The sequence below is a fragment of the Lucilia cuprina genome, chromosome 2, assembly GCF_022045245.1.
Source record: "Lucilia cuprina isolate Lc7/37 chromosome 2, ASM2204524v1, whole genome shotgun sequence".
NCBI lineage: Eukaryota > Metazoa > Arthropoda > Insecta > Diptera > Calliphoridae > Lucilia > Lucilia cuprina.
The window spans coordinates 68,056,283-68,081,778 of NC_060950.1; the positions used below are offsets into that span (position 1 = coordinate 68,056,283).

General features: G+C 28.9%; 1 protein-coding gene across 5 annotated transcripts; it reads left to right on the forward strand.

Annotated features, from left to right (window-relative positions):
* Positions 1–4,496: 4,496 nt before the first annotated feature.
* LOC111687387 (rap guanine nucleotide exchange factor 2) lies at positions 4,497–24,153 on the forward strand. 5 transcript variants are annotated; one of them, XM_046950927.1, is made up of 8 exons: positions 4,497–4,558; positions 8,919–9,305; positions 9,503–9,703; positions 13,972–17,671; positions 19,198–19,350; positions 21,293–21,903; positions 23,510–23,610; positions 23,694–24,153. In XM_046950927.1, the coding sequence occupies exons 2-6, from the start codon at positions 9,276–9,278 to the stop codon at positions 21,808–21,810; spliced, it is 4,602 nt and encodes a 1,533-aa protein (XP_046806883.1). In that variant the 5' UTR covers positions 4,497–4,558; positions 8,919–9,275; the 3' UTR covers positions 21,811–21,903; positions 23,510–23,610; positions 23,694–24,153. The 5 variants fall into 5 exon arrangements, with proteins under 5 accessions (XP_046806883.1, XP_023305589.2, XP_023305590.2 ...); XM_023449821.2 differs by having other exon boundaries at positions 21,293–21,799; XM_023449822.2 differs by lacking the exon at positions 21,293–21,903.
* Positions 24,154–25,496: the final 1,343 nt, after the last annotated feature.

The following is a 25,496-nucleotide window of genomic DNA, read 5'->3' on the forward strand; positions in this document are numbered from 1 at the left end:
CTATAGACTAGACTATAGACTAGACTAGACTATAGACTAGACTATAGACTAGACTAGACTATAGACTAGACTATAGACTAGACTAAAGACTAGACTATAGACTAGACTGTAGACTAGACTATATACTAAACTATAGACTAGACTATATAGATTTGACTGTAGGATAGTATATACTAAAGATTAGACTAAATACTGTTTTCTAGTCTATAGGATCCTAGTCAGGCCTGAACTAAAAATGTAGTCTGGCAACACTGCTACATTGCTTATTAAGCCCATAAACCAATTAATTTATCTCAGACGTAAACCAACAGAAACTCTTATGAGTTGCCAACCTAAACATAAATTTAAAATGATCGCAGCACAGTTCAAAACCAGTAATTAAACGTTTGAATATATCACATTTATTAACAATTTGTTTTATAACAATTAAAAATTTGTTTCTTTAGTTAAGTTTTTGAATGTAAATAAAACCAATTTATCATAATTTCATACAAATCTTTCTTAATTTTGACAAATCTAAAGTCATTTTTTAACAACTTTAATATTATTCTTAAAATGTATTTAGTTTTTTTTTCGTTTTATTCTATATTACACTTAAGGGAATTTTGTTAATGCAACTTATAAGAAGATTTCTAAGGTCTATTTGTTTATTTTTTCTGATTACTGTTTTTGTTTTGCAAGATTTGAGGTTATTTTCTTTTACTCCCCGAAAAAAAAAAGAAAACAAAATCTATATCCTAGAATTAACCCGTGTGTTATTGTTTTATTTCTATTTTCTATTTATATGGAATCTTTTTGTTTTCTGTTTTTTTTTCTAATAATTCTACTTATTTGTTTCTATTTATTGCAATTCCTCTGGGGTATTACGTTACTAGGCCAGTTGTGTATGTAGGTTTGTTTGGAATATTGTATTTTCATTTATCACCCTTATGATACCGGTATTAAGAATTTTTCTTTTTCTATTTTCTTATACATATTTGTATTACTTATTCTTCGGCTGTTTTTAAAGAAAACAAATCAAAGATTGTTTAGAGATTAGAAAAGACACAAGACGATGACGACGACGACCCCAGCAATGGTTTGTTTTTGCTGTCTTAAGCCTTGCAGCTGGTTTTTTGGTTAGTCGGCTTGATTGGGGTTGATGAAGATGATGGCTAAAGATGCCAAGGAAGATGGGTACTTATCAAAAACCAATATCATTGATTTTGATTGCCTATAACGATTTAGTTGTATGATGCAGTCATGTCAAAAAAGGGTATATTTTTCTTTAGTTTACTTTATAAGCCTAATGGATTTTGACTTTAAGAAATTGATAAGAAAATGCTGGGGTATTTTTTAAAAAAACCAAAGAAAATGGATTTTGTTTTAGAAGAAAAAAATAGAAAAATTGTCAAAGGCCTACTTAAAATAAAAATCAATTTACTTGTTTTTAAGTGGTTAAAAAACAGCAAGTTATCTGGAGTTTGTGTTTTTTGCATCAAACCACAAATGGATTAATTATTGAATGTTTGTTTTAAATTGTTTAAAAAAAAATCCACTTTAAAAGAAAGGAAACATTAAGATTAATATTTGTAGACAATTTTCCTGTTACATATCAAATATTTGTTTTGACATGTCAATGTTTACCTTTTCACTGACAAGTGATGCCAACTGTTTAAAAGCAATCGTTCGTTTTTTAGCATGAAGTGAAAATTTCGTAAGAAGTAGGAACTAACTATCTATCTATCTATCTATCTATTTACCTATCTATCTATCTATCTGTCTATCTATCTATCTATCTATCTATCTATCTATCTATCTATCTATCTATCTATCTATCTATCTATCTATCTATCTATCTAACTAATTTACTTACTAACTAACTAACTTGCTAACTTACTAACTAACTTACTAACTAACTAACTAACTTACTAACTAACTAACAAACTAACTAACTAACTAACTAACTAACTAACTAACTTACTAACAAACTAATTTACTTACTAACTAACTTACTAACTAACTAACTAACTAACTAAATAACTAACTAAGTAAGTAACTAACTAACTAACTAACTAATTAACTAACTAACTAACTAATTAACTAACTAACTAACTAACTAACTAACTAACTAACTAACTAACTAACTAACTAAATAACTAACTAACTAAGTAACTAACTAACTAAGTAACTAACTAACTAACTAATTAACTAACTAACTTACTATCTAACTCATTAACTTATTGAGAAACAACTAATATAGAGATAAATGTTACACATCCTTATCAACATTTTTCCATTCCACCCCACTGTATCATATGGTAATCTTCATTAAACAGCAGCTGCTACTTTCTCACCTCAAAAACTGTAAACAAACAACACATGTCAGTAAATAGTAAATATAACAAACTGTCAGTTCAATTAGATTCTTATTGTTTTAAGAGAACTGGAAAAAAATTTTTAATTATTTTAAAATTAGTTAACTAGAAATAAAAAGAAAAATTAAACAAATCCCTTAAACCCTACATTTAAATAAAATTTATATTTAACCGCAATAAGAAAAGCCTTATACAGCTGTGTCTTACAGAATGGATAATAATTATGACTAGTATCATAAGTGTGAAGAAGTCGATATGTTCCACTTTGGACTGTGGTGTCAATTTTGTATTATTATTGTTTATTTTTTATGTATATTACTTGTTTTATGTTTCTTCTTCTTAAATACCAGTGGAAAATTGGTATTTTTGTTGTTGTGCATTAAAAATGTGTTTCCTTTTCTTCCTGCGACACCATATTGAGCTGTCACGTGCTGTCTAGTCTTAGTTTTTGTAGTAGGCAGCCAACAGGTCCTCAAATTGCAGATTTTGTATTTTAATTGGAAATAAATTTTCGTGGGAGGGATTTGAGGATTTTCGAAAAATTTAGGGATTTTTATATTTCCAACAATAACATTTATTCTTATTTTGGTATATGTGCTGTTTTGAAATATTTCGAATTTTATTTTCTTCGATTTTTCATTTCTCTTTTTTATATGTCCACGAGCAAATAAGTAAAAGAACTAAGTAAATAAACAATATTAGTTTATATTGCGCCATCTATGATTACTGTTTGGAATTTTTAAAAACCGTTGTTTTTCAAACATATTTTGTGTTTCAAATTCTTTTGTCAGTACACAATTTAATACACCCTGTATTTTTCATAACCAAACACTAATGATCTGGCAAGCCTTTTGTTAAAGATGTTTTAAACTAGACGTCAGTAAAATATACAAACCGTTATAGACGTTTAGAAAATGTTCATAATAAGTTTGGAAATTTTGAAAAATTTTCTACATATTTCTATAGAAAATTAAGTTAGATTTTTATTTATATAGTAAATTTTGAAAGTTTCTCTCTTTTATGGAAAAAATTTGAAAGCTTTTCTTTTGGATAGATAATTTTTAATTATGCAAAATTTTTATTCTTGTAAGAAATAGTTGTGTACCAAATGTCACTTTAAAATATACTAAAATACACAAATAATATTTTTTTCATATTTTTTAATAACAAAACATAATTTATTTTTAATATTATGTTCTATTCTTTACTATGGCATCATATAGCAGGAAATTAGATGATTTTTGTAAACTTTAAAAGACTAAAAAAACTCTGTTTAAAAAATAATTAGTTGATTTGACACCAACGCAGTAGTGTTAGCCACCGCCGTTGTTAAATTTCATCGCCTCAGATTTCTAAAATACAACCCTGCTGATTGGGTAGGAAAAAAGAGAAAATCACAAGAACTGGCTAATAAAAGAAAACGAAAACGTCGACGCGTCGATAAAGAAGAAAAATTTTTGTGTTGCTTTATTTTCTACAAAATAATTAAGCTTTTAAGTGCATTTTATTTAAAAAATTATCGAAAACAAATGTAGTAAAGTGCAATAACAACGAAATATTAAAAATATACAAAAAATATATGAATTTAATAAAGAAATAATGAATTTAACAAATGCCATCTTTTATACATAAAACGAGACGCATTTTTTTGGGTTGCATGATTTTTTTCGTGTCTCTTTTAAAACTCATTCGTTGATGAAGTGCTTTATGCATAGAGTTTTTTCTTTTTGATGTATTCTATGGCTATGTGTTTGTTGCTTCAGGGTATTGGTGTAGATGAATTAAAAAAACCCGTATTGTGTGCGATAGTGTAATAATAATAGATGTGTGTAGTTTTTATTATTGCTGCTGCGGTTGTTGTTGCTGTAAAACACACTAGAGTTTCGAGTGGTGCAAATGGTTGGCATGTAAAGTAAAGTAGAAAAAAAGTGAACGCAGCGATTAAAATAAATACATACAAATATAAAAAAATAATAAAAAAACTACGAAAATATGTAACAAATACAAGAAACGAAGAAAAAAATGTAGAGAAATTCCTTTGATTACAACAAGAAAAAAATTGAAATAAAATGGAAAATATCAAAGAATATAATAAACAAATTTAAATAAATATACATACATCTATAAAAAATCTTAAAAATATAAAGAAAATGTGAATTATTGTAATAACAATTTTGTTTAAAAATAATAAATAAAAACAAGTGAGTAATATTAAATTTATAAAAATATAAAAACTAAACCCCCGCATAACGCCCTAGTTTCTTTAATTGTCGTTTTTTTCATATTTTTTTTATTAAAAAAGTCTAGTTTTAAGCAAAAAACGCCCACCTTTAATTTTGTTTTACAGTTTTAACTACTTTGTTTTTATGAGTTTTTGTATAACAAATTCCCACAATTGTTGTTAAAATATGGTTGCATTTAAGTAAATTGTATTGTTAACATTTTAATAGTACAACAAAGCATAAAAGCAACAACAACAAAATACCCATATTAGTGATGTGTTTTTTTTTTTACCTTTTGTCTTTGTTTTTAGTGATGTTACCTTGTGTGTATAGGTTTGTTGTTGTTTTTGTAAAGGTATGTTTTTTTAATGCTATCGATAACTTTACACTGCGGGGTATTTTCGTATTTTTTTTTTTGTCGGAAAAAAATCAAACAAGTGTTAAGTTTCTCTCTTTATATCTCTAGTACTCTCAATAGTGACATTAAGTATTTTTCTCTCTCGCTCTTGTTGTAATTGAAAAGCAAAACAAAGGAAATAGACAAAATGTGTGTGTGTACAAAAAAACTATCATCAATATGACTGTAGTTTTTTCTTCTTTAATAGTGATAAATTGCATAAATTAAAATAAATTAAATAATTTTTGGTTAAGATTTCAATATGTTTGTGTGTGTATATAAATAGCTGAGGTAAATAATTGTAAAATGTGTATTGAAAATTTTAAACTGTAATAAAGGAAACTAAAGAAATAGTAAAATTAAAAAGTGTATAATAGTAAATCAAAAGGAAATAGAAAATTTGTTTAAATATGAACACATATTGAACACAATTTCTAATAAAATATTTTTAAAGAAAAGACACGGTATTTGGAAAGGATAAATGCAGATGCAACAGAATGTTATAATGTAATAAATGAAAAATTTATGAAGTCTCTTTTTGTAAGTTTTGATCACTATTCAGTTCTGTTCTAGTGCTATTCTGTTTTAGGTATTGTCTAATTCAGTTCTAGTTCAGTTCTAGCTTAGTTCTAACACAGTTCTAGTTCAGTTCTAGTTCTGTTCTAGTTTTTTTCTAGTTCTGTTCTAGTTCAGTTCTATTTCTGTTCTAGTTCTGTTCTAGTTCTGTTCTAGTTCTGTTCTAGTTCTGTTCTAGTTCTGTTCTAGTTCAGTTCTAGTTCAGTTTTAGTTCAGTTTTAGTTCTGTTCTAGTTCTGTTCTAGTTCTGTTCTAGTTCTGTTCTAGTTCTGTTCTAGTTCTGTTCTAGTTCTGTTCTAGTTCTGTTCTAGTTCTGTTCTAGTTCTGTTCTAGTTCTGTTCTAGTTCTGTTCTAGTTCTGTTCTACTTCTGTTCTAGTTCTGTTCTAGTTCTGTTCTAGTTCTGATCTAGTTCTGTTCTAGTTCTGTTCTAGTTCTGTTCTAGTTCTGTTCTAATTCTGTTCTAGTTCTGTTCTAGTTCTGTTCTAGTTCACTTCTAGTTCACTTCTAGTTCACTTCTAGTTCACTTCTAGTTCACTTCTAGTTCAGTTCTAGTTCAGTTCTAGTTCAGTTCTAGTTCAGTTCTAGTTCAGTTCTAGTTCTAGTTCAGTTCTAGTTCAGTTCTAGTTCAGTTCTATTTCAGTTCTAGTTCTAGTTCAGTTCTAATTCAGTTCTTGTTCTGTTTTAGTTCTGTTCTAATTCTGTTCTGTATCACTTCTAATGTAGTTAAGTGTTGCTCACTTATTACCCAGTTATAGTCTAGTTCAATTCTAGTTCTTGCACTCTACAGTGCTAGTTCACTTTCAATTAATACCAAGTTTAGTTGACCTACTTAAATTCTATAAGATTAGCTAACCTTGCTCTAAGTAGATGTAAATTAAAGAATAATAATCTAGATTTTCAAGGTCTTTTAGCAAGCAATTAAAGTATTTTGCAAATACAATTCCCAATTTTCCTAAAGCAACATGTGATCATATGTTTCCAAACGTTTATTACTGGCACAACAAGTTTTATTAGATAAGCTACATATTCAATTCTTAATATTTATTTTATTGTTTAGCATTTCGATATTATATTTTAAAGAAAAAAAAAAACATTTCATTTGCTTTAAAATATTTGCAAAAAAATTTTCTTTCATGTACAATCTTACTGGCAAATTTTTTGTAGTTTTATCATGATAATTATACTACATGCACTTATTACCAGAAAAATTTGCATATTTTAAAGTTTTTAGTTTTAAGACTTTAGCTAAATAATTAAAAACAATTATAGTAATTTAAACAAAAGACTTTTTATTGTATATAAATACAAGTTTATTACTTGCAAATTTTGTTTTTATAACAAACAAGTTATCGTCTAATTTAGCTTTTTTAATTTTCAATAAAAAAAGTAATAATTAAAATTTTCTAAACCAGTTTTATATTTTAGTTAACGAAGAAGAAGATTTAAAAACAAAAGTTGTTATTTCCTTAAATCTATGAAATCCGATTATATTTGAAATAAATTTAAATGTTTAATACTTTAGACAGCTGTTAGTTATTATTTCTCTCTATTGCATTTAAAGCAAATGGACTCTTTTTAAGTTAAATTATCTTTTTCTTTTTTTAAATAAAGTCATTTTTACCATATTGTCTATTGGTTTACTTAAATGATGACTCGTTTCTAATATTATCCATAGCAATATGTTATATTTGTTAAGATTTTATGATTAATTTCTTTGCTAAGTACCTTTTAAGCACACTGTTGTTAAGTCTGTTTTGTTGATAAGTGTTAATATTTATGACCAAAACTATTAACAAGGGATAGTTCATATTAAAAAAGGATATAATTTTCAAAACTGAAACTTCTTTGTGTCTGCTTAATGTTGTTGTACATACTGACTAACATATTATCAAACACACATACCTTAAATGTTAGGTTTAAGTAAATGAGTAAGTGCCTGTGTCTGATGTATTTTCCGCAGGTAGGGTGGTTTTATTATGAATGACATTCTTTCTACAGACTGTACGTCTGTCCATCCAGTTTTCTGTCTATCTGTCTGTCTCTACTATTTTGCAATTTGTACTTATGTTCAAGTAGTTATTATCTGTGTTTACTTGAAAAGATAACAGCAAAATTTTTGTAAATTGTATAAAGTATTCAATGTTATTTCGTTTATTTATTTAAATTTATTTTGAAATTTTTAAAGTAATTTTTTTCTTTGAAATCTGAGTTTCTCATTAATGTTTACGTTTACATTGTGTTTATATTAATGTTTAAATTCTAAAATTTGTACGTGTAATAATTCTTTTAAAAAATGCAAGATTTGCAAATTTTTTAATATCACAATCTTAAAAAATATCAAAAATTTAAAAAAAAAAATTCCAAAAAAGAGAATAATTAAAAAATATTTAATTAAACTTGATAAGTGTAAAATGTTTTAATATTTAGTAGATTTAAAAGAACTAATATATAATTTTATTTTTAAATAAATTCAATATTTTAGCTCAAATCAGTTTTAGATCAGTTCTAGTTCAGTTCTAGTTCAGTTCTAGTTCAGTTCTAGTTCAGTTCTAGTTCAGTTCTAGTTCAGTTCTAGTTCTGTTCTAGTTCTGTTCTAGTTCAGTTCTAGTTCAGTTCTAGTTCAGTTCTAGTTCAGTTCTAGTTAAGTTCTAGTTCAGTTCTAGTTCAGTTCTAGTTCAGTTCTAGTTCAGTTCTAGTTCAGTTCTAGTTCAGTTCTAGTTCAGTTCTAGTTCAATTCAAGTTCAGTTCTAGTTCAATTCTAGTTCAGTTTTAGTTCAGTTTTAGTTCAGTTCTAGTTCAGTTCTAGTTCTAGTTCAGTTCTAGTTCAGTTCTAGTTCAGTTCTAGTTCAGTTCTAGTTCAGTTCTAGTTCAGTTCTAGTTCAGTTCTAGTTCAGATCTAGTTCAGTTCTTGTTCAGTTCTAGTTCAGTTCTAGTTCAGTTCAAGTTCAGTTCTAGTTCAGTTCTAGTTAAGTTTTAGTTCAGTTCTAGTTTAGTTCAAGATCAGTTTTAGTTCAGTTCTAGTTCAATTCTAGTTCAGTTCTAGTTCAATTCTAGTTTTTAAAAATGTTTCGTTAAGGCTTTTTTAAAGAAAATTTTGTCTCAGGTGGAAATTTTTTATAAAAATTTAATGTTTAGAGTAATTTCATTATGAAATTTCGACGTTTTTATTATTGTTGAACAATTATTGAAACATATATGCAATCACACACATAAAACACAAAGCTATTGCTATTCTCACGATACGACAAAGCAAATTTGATCAGTATTTTGAACTTATTTTATTATAAACTAGCGAATTTTTATCTTATATTTATTACTAATTGCCCAACAATTTTTTTAACACTTCACTTTTTTTCCCTCTTTCAGATAACGTTTTCATTAATAAACACAATCTTCCAAGTTAAACAAAAATTCTTCTACAACAAAGTCGTTTTATCCCCATAAAAAGGACTCTAAATGTAAAACAAGCTAAACGTACAAATCAAACATAAAACTTAATATTAATGAAACAAATCACTAATTTTACACTTAACATATCATAAAATAACTTTAAACAAGAATCAACATAAATCAAATAAAAAAAAATTAAATTAAATGTATTTTAAATACAATTAATCTTAAATAAAAATCAAATATATCTTTACTTTTTAACAAATTTTACAAAGAAACAAAATATCAAATCAAACACAACATATTTAAATAGTTTTGGCCTCTATACAACTAATGGATCCATATCATCATATACGACAACATGTAAGTTGTAAAGTAATTGTTATTTACACACAAAAAAACTATATATAAATATATGAAAATAAAATATTATTTGTGCAACAATGATTGCTTTGTATTTTGTAACAATAAATATGTGTGTGTATGTGTGTAGGGAAAAATGCATAATATTTATTAATTGACTTTCTTTTTTTTCTCGATTTCTGCTTTCATTTACGTAGTATCAACCACCCTCTAGACCAGAATTGCATCAAAAATGCAATCGTGGTTCTCATTCAAGTGATACAAGTTCAGCATACAGTGGTAGTGATACAATGGCATCCGTTTACGGTTCATCACTGGATGGTGAAGAGATTGATTTCTCTGGTTTGGTGGAATCAACAGTCGATTCAGATGAAGAAGATTTGGCAGAGTCTATGGACGTAAGTTTTTTTTTTATTTTATTTTCTAATTTTTGTTTCATAATTAAGAAAAAATTATTATCGAATTATTATCTTAAAGCTTTTAAAATCCTTTTAATGATATGTTTCATTATAGCCAAGTTTTTTAAAGAATTAAACTAGAACTGAACTAAAACTGAATAAGAGTTGAACTGGAACTGAACTAGAACAGAACTAGAAAAGAACTAGTACAAAACTACAACAGAACTAGAACAGAACTAGTACAGGACTTGAACAGAACTAGAACAGAAAAACTGGAACAGAACTAGAACAGAACTAGTACAGAACTAGTACAGAACTAGAACAGAACTAGAACAGAACTAAAACAAAACTAGAACAGAAATAGAACAGAACTAGAACAGAACTATAACAGAACTAGAATAGAACTAGAACGGAACTAGAACAGATCTAGATCAACACTAAAACAGAACTAGAATAACTAGAACTGAACTAGAACTGAACTAGAACTGAACTAGAACTGAACTAGAACTGAACTAGAACTGAACTAGAACTGAACTAGAACTGAACTAGAACTGAACTAGAACTGAACTAGAACTGAACTAGAACTGAACTAGAACTGAACTAGAACTGAACTAGAACTGAACTAGAACTGAACTAGAACTGAACTAGAACTGAACTAGAACTGAACTAGAACTGAACTAGAACTGAACTAGAACTGAACTAGAACTGAACTAGAACTGAACTAGAACTGAACTAGAACTGAATCAGAACTGAACTATAACTGAACAAGAACTAAACTAGAACAGAACTAGAACTGAACTAGAACTGAGCTAGAACAGAACTAGAACTGAACTAGAAATGAACTAGAACTGAACTAGAACTGAACTAGAACAGAACTAGAACTGAACTAGAACTGAACTATATCTTTATTTTCAATAATACCCTTATTGAAAAGTATCTTTAATTTCAATAATACCTTTATTGAAAAGTTTCTTATAGAAAATTTTGAATATTTAAAATAATGAAAACTCTCTTTAAGACAAATGTTCAATACTAATATGTAAATTTATTTTGTATTGTGTGATCAGCTATTACAAAATATATTATTTAAAAAAATATCAGTTTTTTATCTGCAAAAACTATGCCAGTTTACAATTGTTTTATACAATACCCATATGGCTGATATGTATTTTAATAATTTACGCTTTTTGTTTATTTATGTACATATTTCAACGGACTGTGTGGTCCTGCATAACAAAACTAAATTTCAATTGTCTAAATGAAAACTAATGTAAATAATCACGTGTAGCTTTTTTTTTAAAAATGGATTTGATGATTTTATATTGTATGATAAAACAATTTTTTTTTTGCAAAATTTATATAATCGTCAACATAATCATTATATGTATTTCAATGTATGTTTACAAAAACCCTAAATTATGTAGTAAATTGTATAAATTGCACCTAATATGAATGATAATAATAATGTTAATGATGTTGATTCGCTGTTTGAACGTTCGCCCGCTTGGGTTGGTTGGTTAGTTAGTTAGTTGTATGAAATCTACAACTATGTAGCTTATATTATGATTATGACTATTGTATATATAATATTTTGTAGCAACTATCTCAAAGCTATAGCTATTGTTTAATGTACGTGTTGATGTTATAGACTTCTTCTCATACATTTTTTTTTTATTTTTAATATATAAAAACTGAAATAAACGAATAATAGCTAAAAGACAATAATAATAGCAACAACCGACCGACCAATGACAAAAAATAGTAGCAATAATAAAAAAAATAATAATAAATGGTGTAAAAAAAAATGTTTATACAAAAAACAAACATACTCATATAAGATTAACCTAAAGTGGGACAATGAACGAAATATATAAAAAAACAACAACAATAATATAAAAAAGCAGAAAAAAATTTTCATAAAAGAAAAAAAAATATCATTAAAAATAGTAACAGTATTAAATGTAGGTATTAAAGAAACCGATCAACGACAGACAGACGGACAGACAGACAGACAGACGGACGGACGGACGTATGTACATACCCCGCAATATACAACATGCAAAGAAAACCAGACCTTTAGTTACATAGATTTATAAAAGTATGAGAAAATGAAAAATGTTTTGTTAATTTAGTTAAATTAGTTAACAAAAAAAACTAATAATAACAAAATGAGCAAAAGAAGTAAACGAAAAGAAAAAAAAACTGTAAAAAGACTTGATTATTGGCGACGACACTACCATCACAATAACTACTTAGTATTGAAATAAACTGAACATGAAATTAAATGCATTTAAATGAAAAGAAAGTTTCAATGTTGGTTAAGTGATAAAAAATAATTTCGTTGTAAAATTACTCTTAAATCAAACATTGTTGTCATTAAATATGCCTTTTTTCTCAATTACCAGTCAAACTCTATTAGAGTTTATACGGTTTTCTCCTAAGAAAGTTGACCGAAACTATTAAATATTTACTTATATTGATAAAAAAGTTGCCAATAAATAATCATTATAACTGAAAGATATTGAACAGTTTTTTTTAGAAAGCTTTGCATTAAAGAAAAGTTTATTTGGTTACCTTTTTGTTAATTGGAAAGATTTCCAATATTAAACTCTTATTAGATAAATTTTCGTTAATGAAAAGTTTCTTCAGAAAAGCTTTTTTATATTGAAGAGCTTGTTTGATATTAAAACTTTTTATTTGAACATTTTTATTAGAAAGCTTTGCATGAAAGAAAAGTTTATTTGATTACCTTTTTGCTAAGAAATCTTTCCAATATTAAACTCTTATTAGATAAATTTTCGTTAATGAAAAGTTTATTTAGAAAAGCTTTTTAATATTGAAGAGCTTGTTTGATACTAAAACTTTTTTTGAACATATTTTTAGAAAGCTTTGCATTAAAATAGTTTATTTATTTATTTTTTTACTAATGTTAAGTTTATTTCAGAAATCTTTCCAATATTAAACTCTTATTAGATAACTTTTCGTTAATGAAAAGTTTCTTCAGAAGAGCTTTCTTATATTGAAGAGCTTGTTTGATATTAAAACTTTTTATTTGAAAACTTTACGCTATTAGAAGTTCTTATTTGAAAAGCTTTTCGATATTGATAAAAAGTTTAATTGAATTGCTTTTATTCTTAAAGAGTTCTTATTAGGAAAGCTTTTCGATATTGATAAAAAGTTTCTTTTAAAACTTTTATAATTAATTGCTATCAATAGTTTTTTAGAAAAGCTTTTAAAATATTCCTCAGAAAACATTTCGTAACAGAAAAACTTTTCATTAATGAAAAATCTATAAAGAAATCTTTTCTTCAGTAAAAGTTTTTTAGTATGCTTATAGTCATTGAAAATTAAAAAAAGCTTTTTGTTACTAAAAAGTCATTTTAGAAAGCTTGTAGTCATTAATGAAAAATGTATAAAGAAATCTTTTCTTCAATAAAAAGATTTTTTTTGAAAAGCTTATAATCATTGAAAAGTTCATTTAAAAAAGCTTTTCGTTAACAGAAAGTTATTTTATAAAGCTTATAGTCAATGAAAAGTATCTTTCTAGTCATTAATGAAAAATGTATAAAGAAATCTTTTCGTCAATAAAATGTTTTTTTTGGAAAGCTTATAATCATTAAAAAGTTCATTTAGAAAAGTTTTCGTTAACAGAAAGTTATTTTAGAAAGCTTATAGTCAATGAAAAGTATCTTTCTAAAAAGTTATATTGGTGATAAGTTTATTTACAATTTTTTAATGAAAACTTTGTTTAGAAAAGCTTTTCGTTACAAACATGGTATAAACATTTTAAAGCTTTTTATTAAAGTTTTTTCAAAGCTCTTTGTTAATGTAAAGTTCCTTAAGAAAAGCTTTTTTAAAAGTAAGTTCTTAACAAAGCTTTATAAAAATGTTCTGTAAACCAATTTCTTAAGGTAAAACTTTCGTTAATGAAAATTTTTAAAAAAGCTTTTCATTAATAAAAAGTTATTTTAGAAAGCTTATTTAAAGTTATTAAAAAGCTTCCTTAGAAAAATTTTTATTTCATAAAAGTTTATTTAAAGAAATACTTCTTAATAAAAAGCTTGTTTAGAAAAGCTTTTCATTAAAAAATTTATATAAAACTTTTCATTTAAATAGTTTTTTATTAAAAACTTTTCAGTTAAACTTTCTTCATAGAACTTTATCACACAAAAGCTTTCTGTTTGAAAAGTTTACTTAAAAAGCTTTTCGTTGAAAAAAAAAACAAAAATAATCCAATATTTAAATTTCTTTTTGCCTCTTTTTTGCAGAGTCTCAATGTCCGCGATGCAGTACGTGATTGTTTAGAGAAAGATCCCTCCGAACGTACCGAAGAAGATGTTGAAATTCTTTTGGAATTTACACAAGGTCTTAAGGCCTTTACAAATATCACACTGGCCGTACGGCGAGCTCTTTGCTCCGTTATGGTATTTGCCGTTGTCGATAAGGCCGGCACTGTCGTTATGTCCGATGGTGAAGAGCTTGATTCTTGGTCGGTACTAATCAATGGTGTCGTCGAAATCGAACATGCCAATGGTGAACGTGAAGAGTTACAAGTGGGTGATTCATTTGGTATTCTACCCACAATGGATAAATTGTATCATAAGGGTGTTATGCGTACGAAATGTGATGATTGCCAATTTGTGTGTATAACACAAACGGATTATTATCGTATCCAACATCAGGGTGAGGAGAATATTAGACGTCATGAAGATGAGGAGGGACGAGTGGTTATGGTTACTGAGTTAAGACAAATAGGTACAAATGATGCTCCCGGAACGGCGGCAAATAATTCAGCTACTGCTGGCACTAATGCCAAACGGGGTCATGTTGTAATTAGAGGTTCACCGGAACGTTTGTTGCAGCAACTAGTAGAGGAAAATTCCATGACAGATCCTTTTTATGTAGAAGATTTCCTATTGACTCATAGAATTTTTATAAAAAATTCCCAAGAGGTTACAGACAAACTGTTATCATGGTTTGAGGCCGATTCGAATGGCGCTGAATCGGTGCCCAAATTTGCCAGTAATGCTACGGCTCAGGAAATCAGAGATCGTGTTACCCGTGTGGTATTATTGTGGGTAAATAATCATTTTACCGATTTTGAGGCTGATCATGAAATGATGGAATTTTTGGAAATATTTGAGGCTGGTCTAGAACGCAAGAAATTGTTGAGCCAATTACGTTTACTGCACATAGCCTGTGCGGCTAAGGCACGCATGAGATCTTGCATTTTAGCGCGTAGCTCTAGAGATGAATCGTTAAATTTCAAAATTATAGGAGGCTATGAAATGAGAGGAGCCTGTGTGGCTACAGGCGGTTGTGGCATTTATATATCACATGTGGAAAGAGCCTCTAAGGCTCAAGAAGCAGGCTTAAAGCGCGGCGATCAAATACACGAAGTTAATGGCCAAAGTTTTGAACATGTCACCAGCAAAAGAGCTTTGGAAATTCTAATGGGTAGCACCCACTTGAGTATCACTGTCAAAAGCAATCTTTTAGGTTTCAAAGAAATGATGCAGGCTGTTGAAATAACCGCCAATGGGGGTATAAATTCTGCCAATGGCAATGTGGCGGGCTTGGGTTCTAAATCCTTAAGAAGTCCTAGACGCATTTGTGCTAATGATGTGGCCAAACTGCATGGCAGAGCAGACTCAACTACAGATGAACTAACAGCGGCAGCCGCTAATCGTGCTCATATTGTAAGATTAAGTTCGGTGGATATGCTGTTACACTCTTCGCCAGGTGAAGATCAAACCGATAGAGGCGTACAAAGTCCGGGCACACCCATACAGACACCCTCTTCCGGTAATATGGCTTCGAATTTTATGAATAATCTTTTACAAAGTGTTAATGCTTCCGGCAAAAAGGATTCTAATGGTTTGCAGGGCGATTCTAAAGGAGGTGGCTTTATGACTTTGGCCCCTAAGAGAAGGCTGAAGATAGCTTTGGCCAAAATGAATTTGCTGCATAAAAATGTGACGGGTCTACAGGCCTCTAATCTAAATGATTCCAGCGATGCTTTGCTAAATGTGGGGTGTAATGAAAAACAGAAGTCAGGCTCTTTAAGCAGTGCTAGTTCTTCTTCGCATGGACCCGGCAGACTTTATCAATCACAATCAAATCCTGATTTAACCTCGCTACAGTATGAAGATGCCTCAGCACCCAATAACAACGTTCTAAATATCTGCAATCCGAGTAATTACCTCTCGGCCTCTGTGCACCGACCCTCTGCTGTCTCCACCACCGGCAGTTTAGTACCCGATTATCCAGAACATGTACTCAAAGTCTTTAAAGCTGATCAAACCTGTAAATATTTACTAATTAACAAAGAAACCACTGCCCATGAGGTGGTTATGTTGGCTCTACAGGAATTCGGCATACACGATCCCAGTTCGAATTTCTCCTTGTGTGAGGTTAGTGTAGGTGAAGGCGGTATGGTAAAACAACGTAGATTACCCGACCAATTGCAGAATTTAGCCGAACGTATAGGTTTTGCCTCTCGCTATTATTTGAAAACCAATGGCATATCTGAAACTTTGGTACCCGATGAGTTAGCCTTGGAATTGGTAAGAGAATCGAATGTCCATTTCCTACAACTCAATGCCTATGAGTTGGCTATACAATTAACGTTGCAAGACTTTAGCATATTTCGTCAGATTGAATCTACCGAATATGTGGATGATCTTTTCAATTTAAAAACCAAATACGGTGTGCCCATGTTAAGTAAATTCTCGGAATTGGTTAATCGTGAAATGTTCTGGGTGGTCACGGAAATCTGTGGTGAACACAATATTGTAAGACGCATGAAAATTGTCAAACAATTTATAAAAATTGCCCGCCACTGTAAAGAATGTCGCAATTTCAATTCAATGTTTGCCATTATATCTGGTCTGGGACATGCTGCTGTTTCGCGTCTAAGGCAAACCTGGGAGAAATTACCCTCAAAATATCAAAGACTATTCTCAGATCTACAAGATCTTATGGATCCCTCACGAAATATGTCCAAATACCGGCAATTGGTTTCTTCGGAATTGCTCAATCAACATCCGATTTTACCCTTCTATCCCATAGTACGCAAAGATTTAACCTTTATACATTTGGGTAATGATACTATGGTAGAGGATTTAATCAATTTCGAAAAACTACGCATGATAGCCAAAGAGGTGCGTCTACTTTCGCACATGTGTTCTTCTCCCTATGATTTACTAGCCATTCTGGAGCTAAAAGGCCAATCGCCCTCCAATGCTATGTTTTCTTTAAATCAAATGTCTACATCACAGGGAGGTTCCAATCAGGGACCCACCATAATAGCGGCTAATGCTGGTAATGCCACCATTAAGAGAAGAAAAAAATCAACTGCCGCTCCCAATCCTAAGAAAATGTTTGAAGAGGCTCAAATGGTTAGACGAGTAAAAGCATATCTCAATAATTTGAAAATCATAAACGATGAAGATATTTTACATAAATTCTCTCTCGAATGTGAACCAGCCCATACTTCCTCTAACTCAACCTCATCGCAACACGGTGGCAATTCTTCACGCACTGGAGGAGATCAATTAAGCATTTATTCTCATACTTCCAATTCATCATCTGCCCCGAATTCTTCGTTATCTTTGAGAAGAAGACATCCCTCGTCACCTACCCTCTCGACCACCTCCTCTACCTCTTCAACTAGTGACAATCGTCGCAATAATATGAATCCAAATTGTCCAAAATTTGGCACCGCCTCACCGCAAGCGGTACGTAAGATATTATCCTTATCGGAATCTACTAAAATACGACCTCATCAACCCTTTCCCAGGCCGGCAGCTACTTTGCCTGGAAACATACCGCTTCTGGCGCAGCCTCATCATTTACACAGTCATGGTTTTAATCCAGCAGCTTCGGCAGCGCTGGCGGCGGCCTCAACGCCTACACCAAGTCCTTGCTCGCATAGACGTCTAGCATCCGGTAGTAATTCTATGCCAGGTACGTTTTTTGAACTCGAAAATATAAACTATGGACTGACCTAGACTAATGACTAGACTATATACTAGACTATAGACTAGACTATAGTCTATTATAGACTAGACTATAGAGAAGACTATAGACTAGACTATAGACTGGACTATAGACTAGACTATAAACTAGACTATAGACTAGACTATAAACTAGACTATAAACTAGACTATAGACTAGACTAAAGAGTAGACTATAGACTAGACTGTAGACTAGGCTATAGACTAGACCAAAGAGTAGACTATAGACTAAACTATAGACTAGACTATAAATTAGACTAGTCTTTAATTTATTCTATTGTCTATATTCTAGGGTATATTCTAGTATATAATCTAGTCTATACTCTAGTCCGTAGTCTAGTCTATAGTCTAGTCCGTAGTCTAGTCTATAGTCTAGTCTATAGGCTATTCTATAGTCTAGTCTATAGTCTAGTCTATAGTCTAGTCTATAGTCTAGTCTATAGACTAGACTATAGACTAGACTATAGATTAGACTATAGACTAGACTATAAACTAGACTATAGACTAGACTATAGACTAGACTATAGACTAGACTATAGACTAGACTATAGACTAGACTATAGACTAGACTATAGACTAGACTATAGACTAGACTATAGACTAGACTATAGACTAGACTATAGACTAGACTATTAGACTAGACTATAGACTAGACTATAGACTAGACTATAGACTAGACTATAGACTAGACTATAGACTAGACTATAGACTAGACTATAGACTAGACTATAGACTAGACTATAGACTAGACTATAGACTAGACTATAGACTAGACTATAGACTAGACTATAGACTAGACTATAGACTAGACTATAGACTAGACTATAGACTAGACTATAGACTAGACTATAAAATAGCCTATAGACTAGACTATAAACTAGACTATAGACTAGACTATAGACTAGACTATAGACTAGACTATAGACTAGACTATAGACTAGACTATAGACTAGACTATAGACTAGACTATAGACTAGACTATAGACTAGACTATAGACTAGACTATAGACTAGACTATAGACTAGACTATAGACTAGACTATAGACTAGACTATAGACTAGAACTATAGACTAGACTATAGACTAGACTATAGACTAGACTATAGACTAGACTATAGACTAGACTATAGACTAGACTATAGACTAGACTATAGACTAGACTATAGAACAGCCTATAGACTAGACTATAGACTAGACTACGGACTAGACTATAGACTAGACTACGGACTAGAGTATAGACTAGATTATAGACTAGACTACGGACTAGAGTATAGACTAGATTATATACTAGAATATACCCTAGAATATAGACAATAGAATAGATTAAAGACTAGACTGTAAAATAGACTATAGAATAGACTAGACTATAGAGTAGACTATTAACTAGACTGTAGACTACACTAGACAGACTAGACTTCCGTTCTATCTTAATAAACAATACAACTAATTTAACTTTAACTCGTTTTTTCACATTTAGCTTCTATGATCCCTCCTCCACGCTCTATACACGAACGTTCTCATTCTGATACTCCAGCTCCACCACCCCCTTTGCCTTCGGTGGATTTAAATTTAGAAAGTAGTAGTGTTACCACATTTCGTGATTTACCTCTAAGGAAATCTGTTACCTCTGGTAAGTACATCGTATGAAAAATTTATTTTATAATTTCATAAAGTAGTTCTTATATTATTATTTCATATTATTTGCTCGTTATATGAAAAAGTAGTTTAGTTCCATATATCTAGGCTTACTAACTTTTTTCTCAATTATATTTTAAATTAATATTTTTTTACTATTTAGCTAAACATCTCGTAGTTTATTGTTGTTTCATTTGTTTCACTCGTATATGCTAAAAAGGGAAACGGTTTATGAACTTTATTTGTTTATTTTTAATAACATATAAAAATAGTAGTTTTATTTATTATATGCCATAATTAAACGGTCTAAAGTTGAGTGTGTTGTGCTTTACTAGCTGACATTCAAAAGTCAATAGCTGTAGATTAAGATAAACACACACGTTTTTCTATAATTACATACTGCCAGAGCAAAGTTATTTGTATTTTAAAAGAGTCTTGTTAGAGGTTTATTTTTGGGTGTAATGTTTAAAGGTCTCAACAGTTTTAGCTTTTAAAAGCTTAAAGCGTTTAGTAAGAAGTTGAAGCAGTTTTAATTTAAACATTTAAATTTAAGAAATTAAAAATCTGATTTTTAAACATAAATACATTTTATACAAGAAATTTTTTTGTACAATGGAAAATTCATATCTATATCGATGCCTTTTAGTTGAATATTAAACAAGCTAGAGCTAATATTCGAATTTGAATATTTTAATCATGTAACAAAAGACTTGAACTAGCACTGAGCTAGAACTGATCTAGAACTAAACTGGAACTGAACTAGAACTTAACTAAAACTGAACTAGAAATGAACTACAACTCAACTAGAACTAAACTTGAACTGAACTAGAACTGAACTAAAACTGCACTAGAACTGAACTAGAACTGAACTAGAACTAAACTAGAACTAAACTAGAACTAAACTAGAACTAAACTAGAACTAAACTAGAACTGAACTAGAACTGAACTAGAACTGAAATAGAACTGAACTAGAACTGAACTGGAACGAAACTAGAACTGAATTAGAACTGAACTAGAACTGAACTGGAACTGAACTAGAACTGAACAAGAACTGAACTAGAACTGAACTATAACTGAACTAGAACTGAACTAGAACTGAACTAGAACTGAACTAGAACTGAACTAGAACTGAACTAGATCTGAACTAGATCTGAACTAGAACTGAACTAGAACTGAACTAGAACTGAACTAGAACTGAACTAGAACTGAACTAGAACTGAACTAGAATTGAACTGGAACTGAACTAGAACTAAACTAGAACTGAACTAAAACTTAATTAGAGTTGAACTAGAAGAAGAACAGTACTAAAAATCATTATGTATTCATATTTCCAAAACTGACCTTACTATCCCCTAAATTTCTAAATCATTTTAAAATTAACTTATTTGATAAAATAGATAAATAAATTTAAGTAGTAATTTGCCTAATATAAGTTTTAAAAAACTCAAAAATTCTTTTATAAAATTAGTCTTGTTAAAAAATCTGAAATTCTAACTCACAAAATTATGCATATTGGAATGGCTTTGGTTGGTAGTAGCAAAACAAAAAACTCAAAATTTTACTGCCTTAAAATACTGTTATGGTATTGCTATCTGAAAAAAACTATAGTTTGTCTTAATCTCTCATGGTGTGGTGCTAACTTTAAAAACTTCACAAAACTAAATATATCTCAACACTTTTCTTTTATTTTATATAAATTTATTACTCTACTCTCTTAAACAACAACTGTCACTCTACTTAACACACACAAATATTGCACCCTATTGCAAATGGTTTAATGCAACGTATGTATTTGTACAACAAAAACTAAAATACTAAATAATAAATTTTGTAATGTTGCGATTGAAAACAAGTAGTAGATGAAGATTATCAATTGATACAAATTGATTGTACAAATTTACGATTTTTCGAATTTCTTCCCAAATGTGTACGTATAGGATCGGTATCGTCCAATGATAGTGGACTTTGTTCTTATGCCCAACATGATACTAGCTCTTCATCATCTGTCTATACGGCGGCCGATTGTCGTTTATTGCAACAGATTTCAAATACGGCTGCAACACGCAATATAAATACTCAATGTAGTCAAAGAGCTTTATCACCACATACCTTACACCCAGCAACAGCAACAACAACAGTAACACAAACTGCAACTAGTATGAATGCACTACCACTGCCACAAACACAATCACAACAACAGCAACAACTACAATTACCACCACCAACATTGACCCCTCCACCATATCTAATGCGTGGTCAAAATTTACAAATGTTTATGACAAACGGTGGCACTAATGCTGTTAATGGTGGAACACATGCACCACCGCCACAACTTCTACACAATAGACCGTTGTCGCCACCATTACAGCAGCCAAATATGCCACCACCTTATGCCACAGCGGCCGCTATGTTACATCATAATCATAGACATTCCAATATGCATGGTAAGTTTTGAGTGGTTGGAGGACATAACTTTACCATTTTTTTCGGGGTAACAGGACAACAGAGTTATTTGATGGAATATGAAAACATAAAGATCATTAAAAAGGTATTTGAAAAGTATTTAGTACTTTTTATTTGGTAATTTGTCTTTTAGTTTTAAGGGATTGATAATTGTTTATTATGGTTAATACTAGTTGAACCCGATTCTTGTTAACGTCTCTAATTATGGTCTCTATTACTGTTCTCATAGAGATCTAAATTTTAAAATCTTTGGTTCAACGGTTTATGTGTAAATTTGTGTTTTTGGCTAATTTTAAAAAATGACATAATAAAGAAAAAATTTTTTGAAAGTCCAAAACTTCATTATGTAATATTTATAATATATAGTTTATTTCTAGTACATATCCAGTTCAGTTCAGTTCACTTCTAGCTCAGTTCTAGTTCAGTTCTAGTTTACTTCTAGTTCAGTTCTAGTTTAGTTCTAGTATAGTTTTAGTTCAGTTCTAGTTAAGTTCTAGTTCAGTTCTAGTTCAGTTCTAGTTCAGTTCTAGTTCAGTTCTAGTTCAGTTCTAGTTCAGTTCTAGTTCAGTTCTAGTTCAGTTCTAGTTCAGTTCTAGTTCAGTTCTAGTTCAGTTCTAGTTCAGTTCTAGTTCAGTTCTAGTTCAGTTCTAGTTCAGTTCTAGTTCAGTTCTCGTTCAGTTCTAGTTCAGTTCTAGTTCAGTTCAGTTCTAGTTCAGTTCAAGTTCAGTTTTAGTTCAGTTCTAGTTCAGTTCTAGTTCTAGTTCAGTTTTAGTTCAGTTCTAGTTCAGTTCAAGTTTAGTTTCATTTCACTTCCATTTTAATTCTAGTTTAATTCTAGTTCAGATTTAGTCCAGTTCTATTTTGGTTCTAGATCAGTTCAGGTTCAGTTCTATTTCTGTTTTAGATCAGTTTAGTTTCACTTTCACAAAAATTAAAATTTTGAACTTAAAATTTAAAATTTCACTAAAAATTTAAATTTTTACTAAATTTTGGAATTTTTTTATAAAAATTCGAAATTTCACTAAAAATTTAAATTTTTTATAAAAATTGAAATTTTTACTAATAATTTAAATTTTCACTAAAAATTTAAATTTTCACTACAAATTTAGGTTTTCACTAAATATTGAAATTTTCACTAAAAATTAAAATTTTCACTAAAAATTGAAATTTTCACTAAAAATTAAAATTTTCACTTAAAATTTAAATTTTCACTTAAAATTGAAATTTTCACTTAAAATTGAAATTTTCACTAAAAATTGAAATTGTCCCTAAAAATTTAAATTTTCACTAAAATTTTAAACTTTCACTAATATATAAAAAGAAGATTTTTAAAAGGTTAGAATTTTCACTAAAAGTTGATTGATATTTTCTCTAAAAATTAATATTTTCATTGAAACTAAGTTTTTAAAAGGTTTAGAAAAATTAGATTTTCTTTCTTATTTTTAGTCTCTAAACTTTTTCAGTTCCGAAATTTAGAACAAAGTGAAAGAGGAACCGTTACTAAAGTAATCACTAGTTTTGAACTGCCTTTGTTTATATAAAAATTTATTAATTTTGTTAAGTTTTTTATTAAAATATTTATAATTTTTTTTTTAATTTTCCTTTTTTTGTTTTAATTTAATTAATTAACTTTTCTTTATTTATTAGAACTTTTCTTCTGAATTTCTTTTCTTTCCCCCTTCTTCATAAAGGTGCTGCTGGTTGCCCCATGTGTCCTATGCCACCACCGATGAACCAATAAATCAAATTAATAACAATTTTTTTTGTTTATATATAAAATTAATATAAAATGGTGAGTTTTGAAATATTTATTTTTAAATTTATATAAAAATAAATAATAAATATTTTGTTTTAATTCTTTTTTTATATATATAGTTAAAGAACAAAAACAAAATTATATGCCAAATTGATGTTTTTTTATTTTAATGAAACAAAAAAGTTATATATTTAATTAACAATTAAGAAAATGAAAAAAAAAAAAAACATAAAATAAGGTTGTGGAGTAAAATGTTTTCAAACGCATAAATTGTATGAACATAATATTGAAATGTTAAATGAAGGATTATAGTTTTTTTATTTAAATCCAATCAATAAATCTGCAGGCGGACCTTTTTGTCCTCAGACAATTTTCTAATTTACTTTAAATGGATCTTATATTAACTAATTTTATACTCTCTACTACACTTATAGTTATATACTACTACTGTTTATATTAAGAATTTAATTTCTTTTTTTCTTTCTTTTTGGGATATTATTATGTAAAATATTTAATTACTTTTATTAGTTTTAAGTTTTATCTAAAAAAAATATAAGAAAACAAGTAATATTCAGCCAAATTTACAAAAAAGAAAAAGAAAATCAAACTAAAATTAACAAACAAAAAACTTACTACTTAAAATTTACCAAGAAAAAACACTTTAAAAAGACTTACAAAATATGTACAATTTTTTCTTATTATTAATTATAATGAATTCTTAAAACATTTTTTTCTCTCTCTATATAAATATTTTTTGAAAACCACAAACAAACTTTAATAAAAAAAATTTTGAATTTATTTTTTAATAAAATATAAAATTTTCTTGAAAAATCAAAAAAAACTCGAATCATCAGGCTAGGTTTTATATATATACATATACTATTTATAACTGTATAAACTAAAGACAAGTATTAATTTAAGTTTTTCCTACTCCTCTCTATCTCTCTTGAGAAAAAAACATCATGAAAAAGAAAGCAATTTTCCAAATATTCTTAACAAATACTTATTATTATAGTAGAATTATTTATAAAACAAAAAAAAGTATTTTTTAATACAAATCATTTTAAATTCTCACACAAACACACATTTTGTTTAATACATACTTATTTCTTTAACATTTAGTTTCACGTCAGGCCTGGAAAATTGGTATTTTAATATAGTACTTAGTTTTTTAATAAATAAAACTTTTTGGATTTTGAAAAAAAACTAAATTAATTTGCTGTTAATTCTTTGACTAACTAAAAACTATAGTGTAGACTACAAACTAGACAATAGACTAAACTTTATACTAGAGACTTGACCACAGACTAGGTTATACACTAAACTATAGAATAGATTATAGACTAGGCTATAGTATTAACTATGTATTAAACTAACGACTAGTCTATAGACTAAACTGTATACTATACACTAGACTATTGACTTAACTGTAAACTAGACGATATACTAAACTATAAACTATATTATATACTATACTATGGACTATACTAGAGACTAGTCTATAAACTAGTTGAAAGAACAAATTATAGATAAGACTATAATCTTAACTAGATACACTAGATAATAGACAAGACTATAGACTATAAAATGGACTATAGACTAGTATATTGTAAAGTCTAGACTATAGACTAAACTACTGATTATACTATAGTTTTAACTATAGCCAAGACTAGATTTGACTATAGTCAAAACTATAGACTAGACTACATATCTACTAGAGTAGAGTCTGGACTATAGAATAGTCTATAGACTAGACTATAGAATAGTCTATAGACTAGACTATAGAATAGTCTATAGACTAGACTATAGAATATTCTATAGACTAGACTATAGAATAGTCTATAGACTAGACTATAGAATAGTCTATAGACTAGACTATAGAATAGTCTATAGACTAGACTATAGAATAGTCTATAGACTAG

Bases quoted from the DNA above. Each gene is read 5' to 3' on its own strand.
- LOC111687387 (XM_023449821.2), top strand. From the start codon at position 9,276: ATGGATCCATATCATCATATACGACAACAT. The intron at 9,704-13,971 runs GTAAGTTTTTTT...TCTTTTTTGCAG, and splicing joins ATTTGGCAGAGTCTATGGAC to AGTCTCAATGTCCGCGATGC. The intron at 21,800-23,509 runs GTAAGTTTTGAG...TTCTTCATAAAG, and splicing joins TAGACATTCCAATATGCATG to GTGCTGCTGGTTGCCCCATG.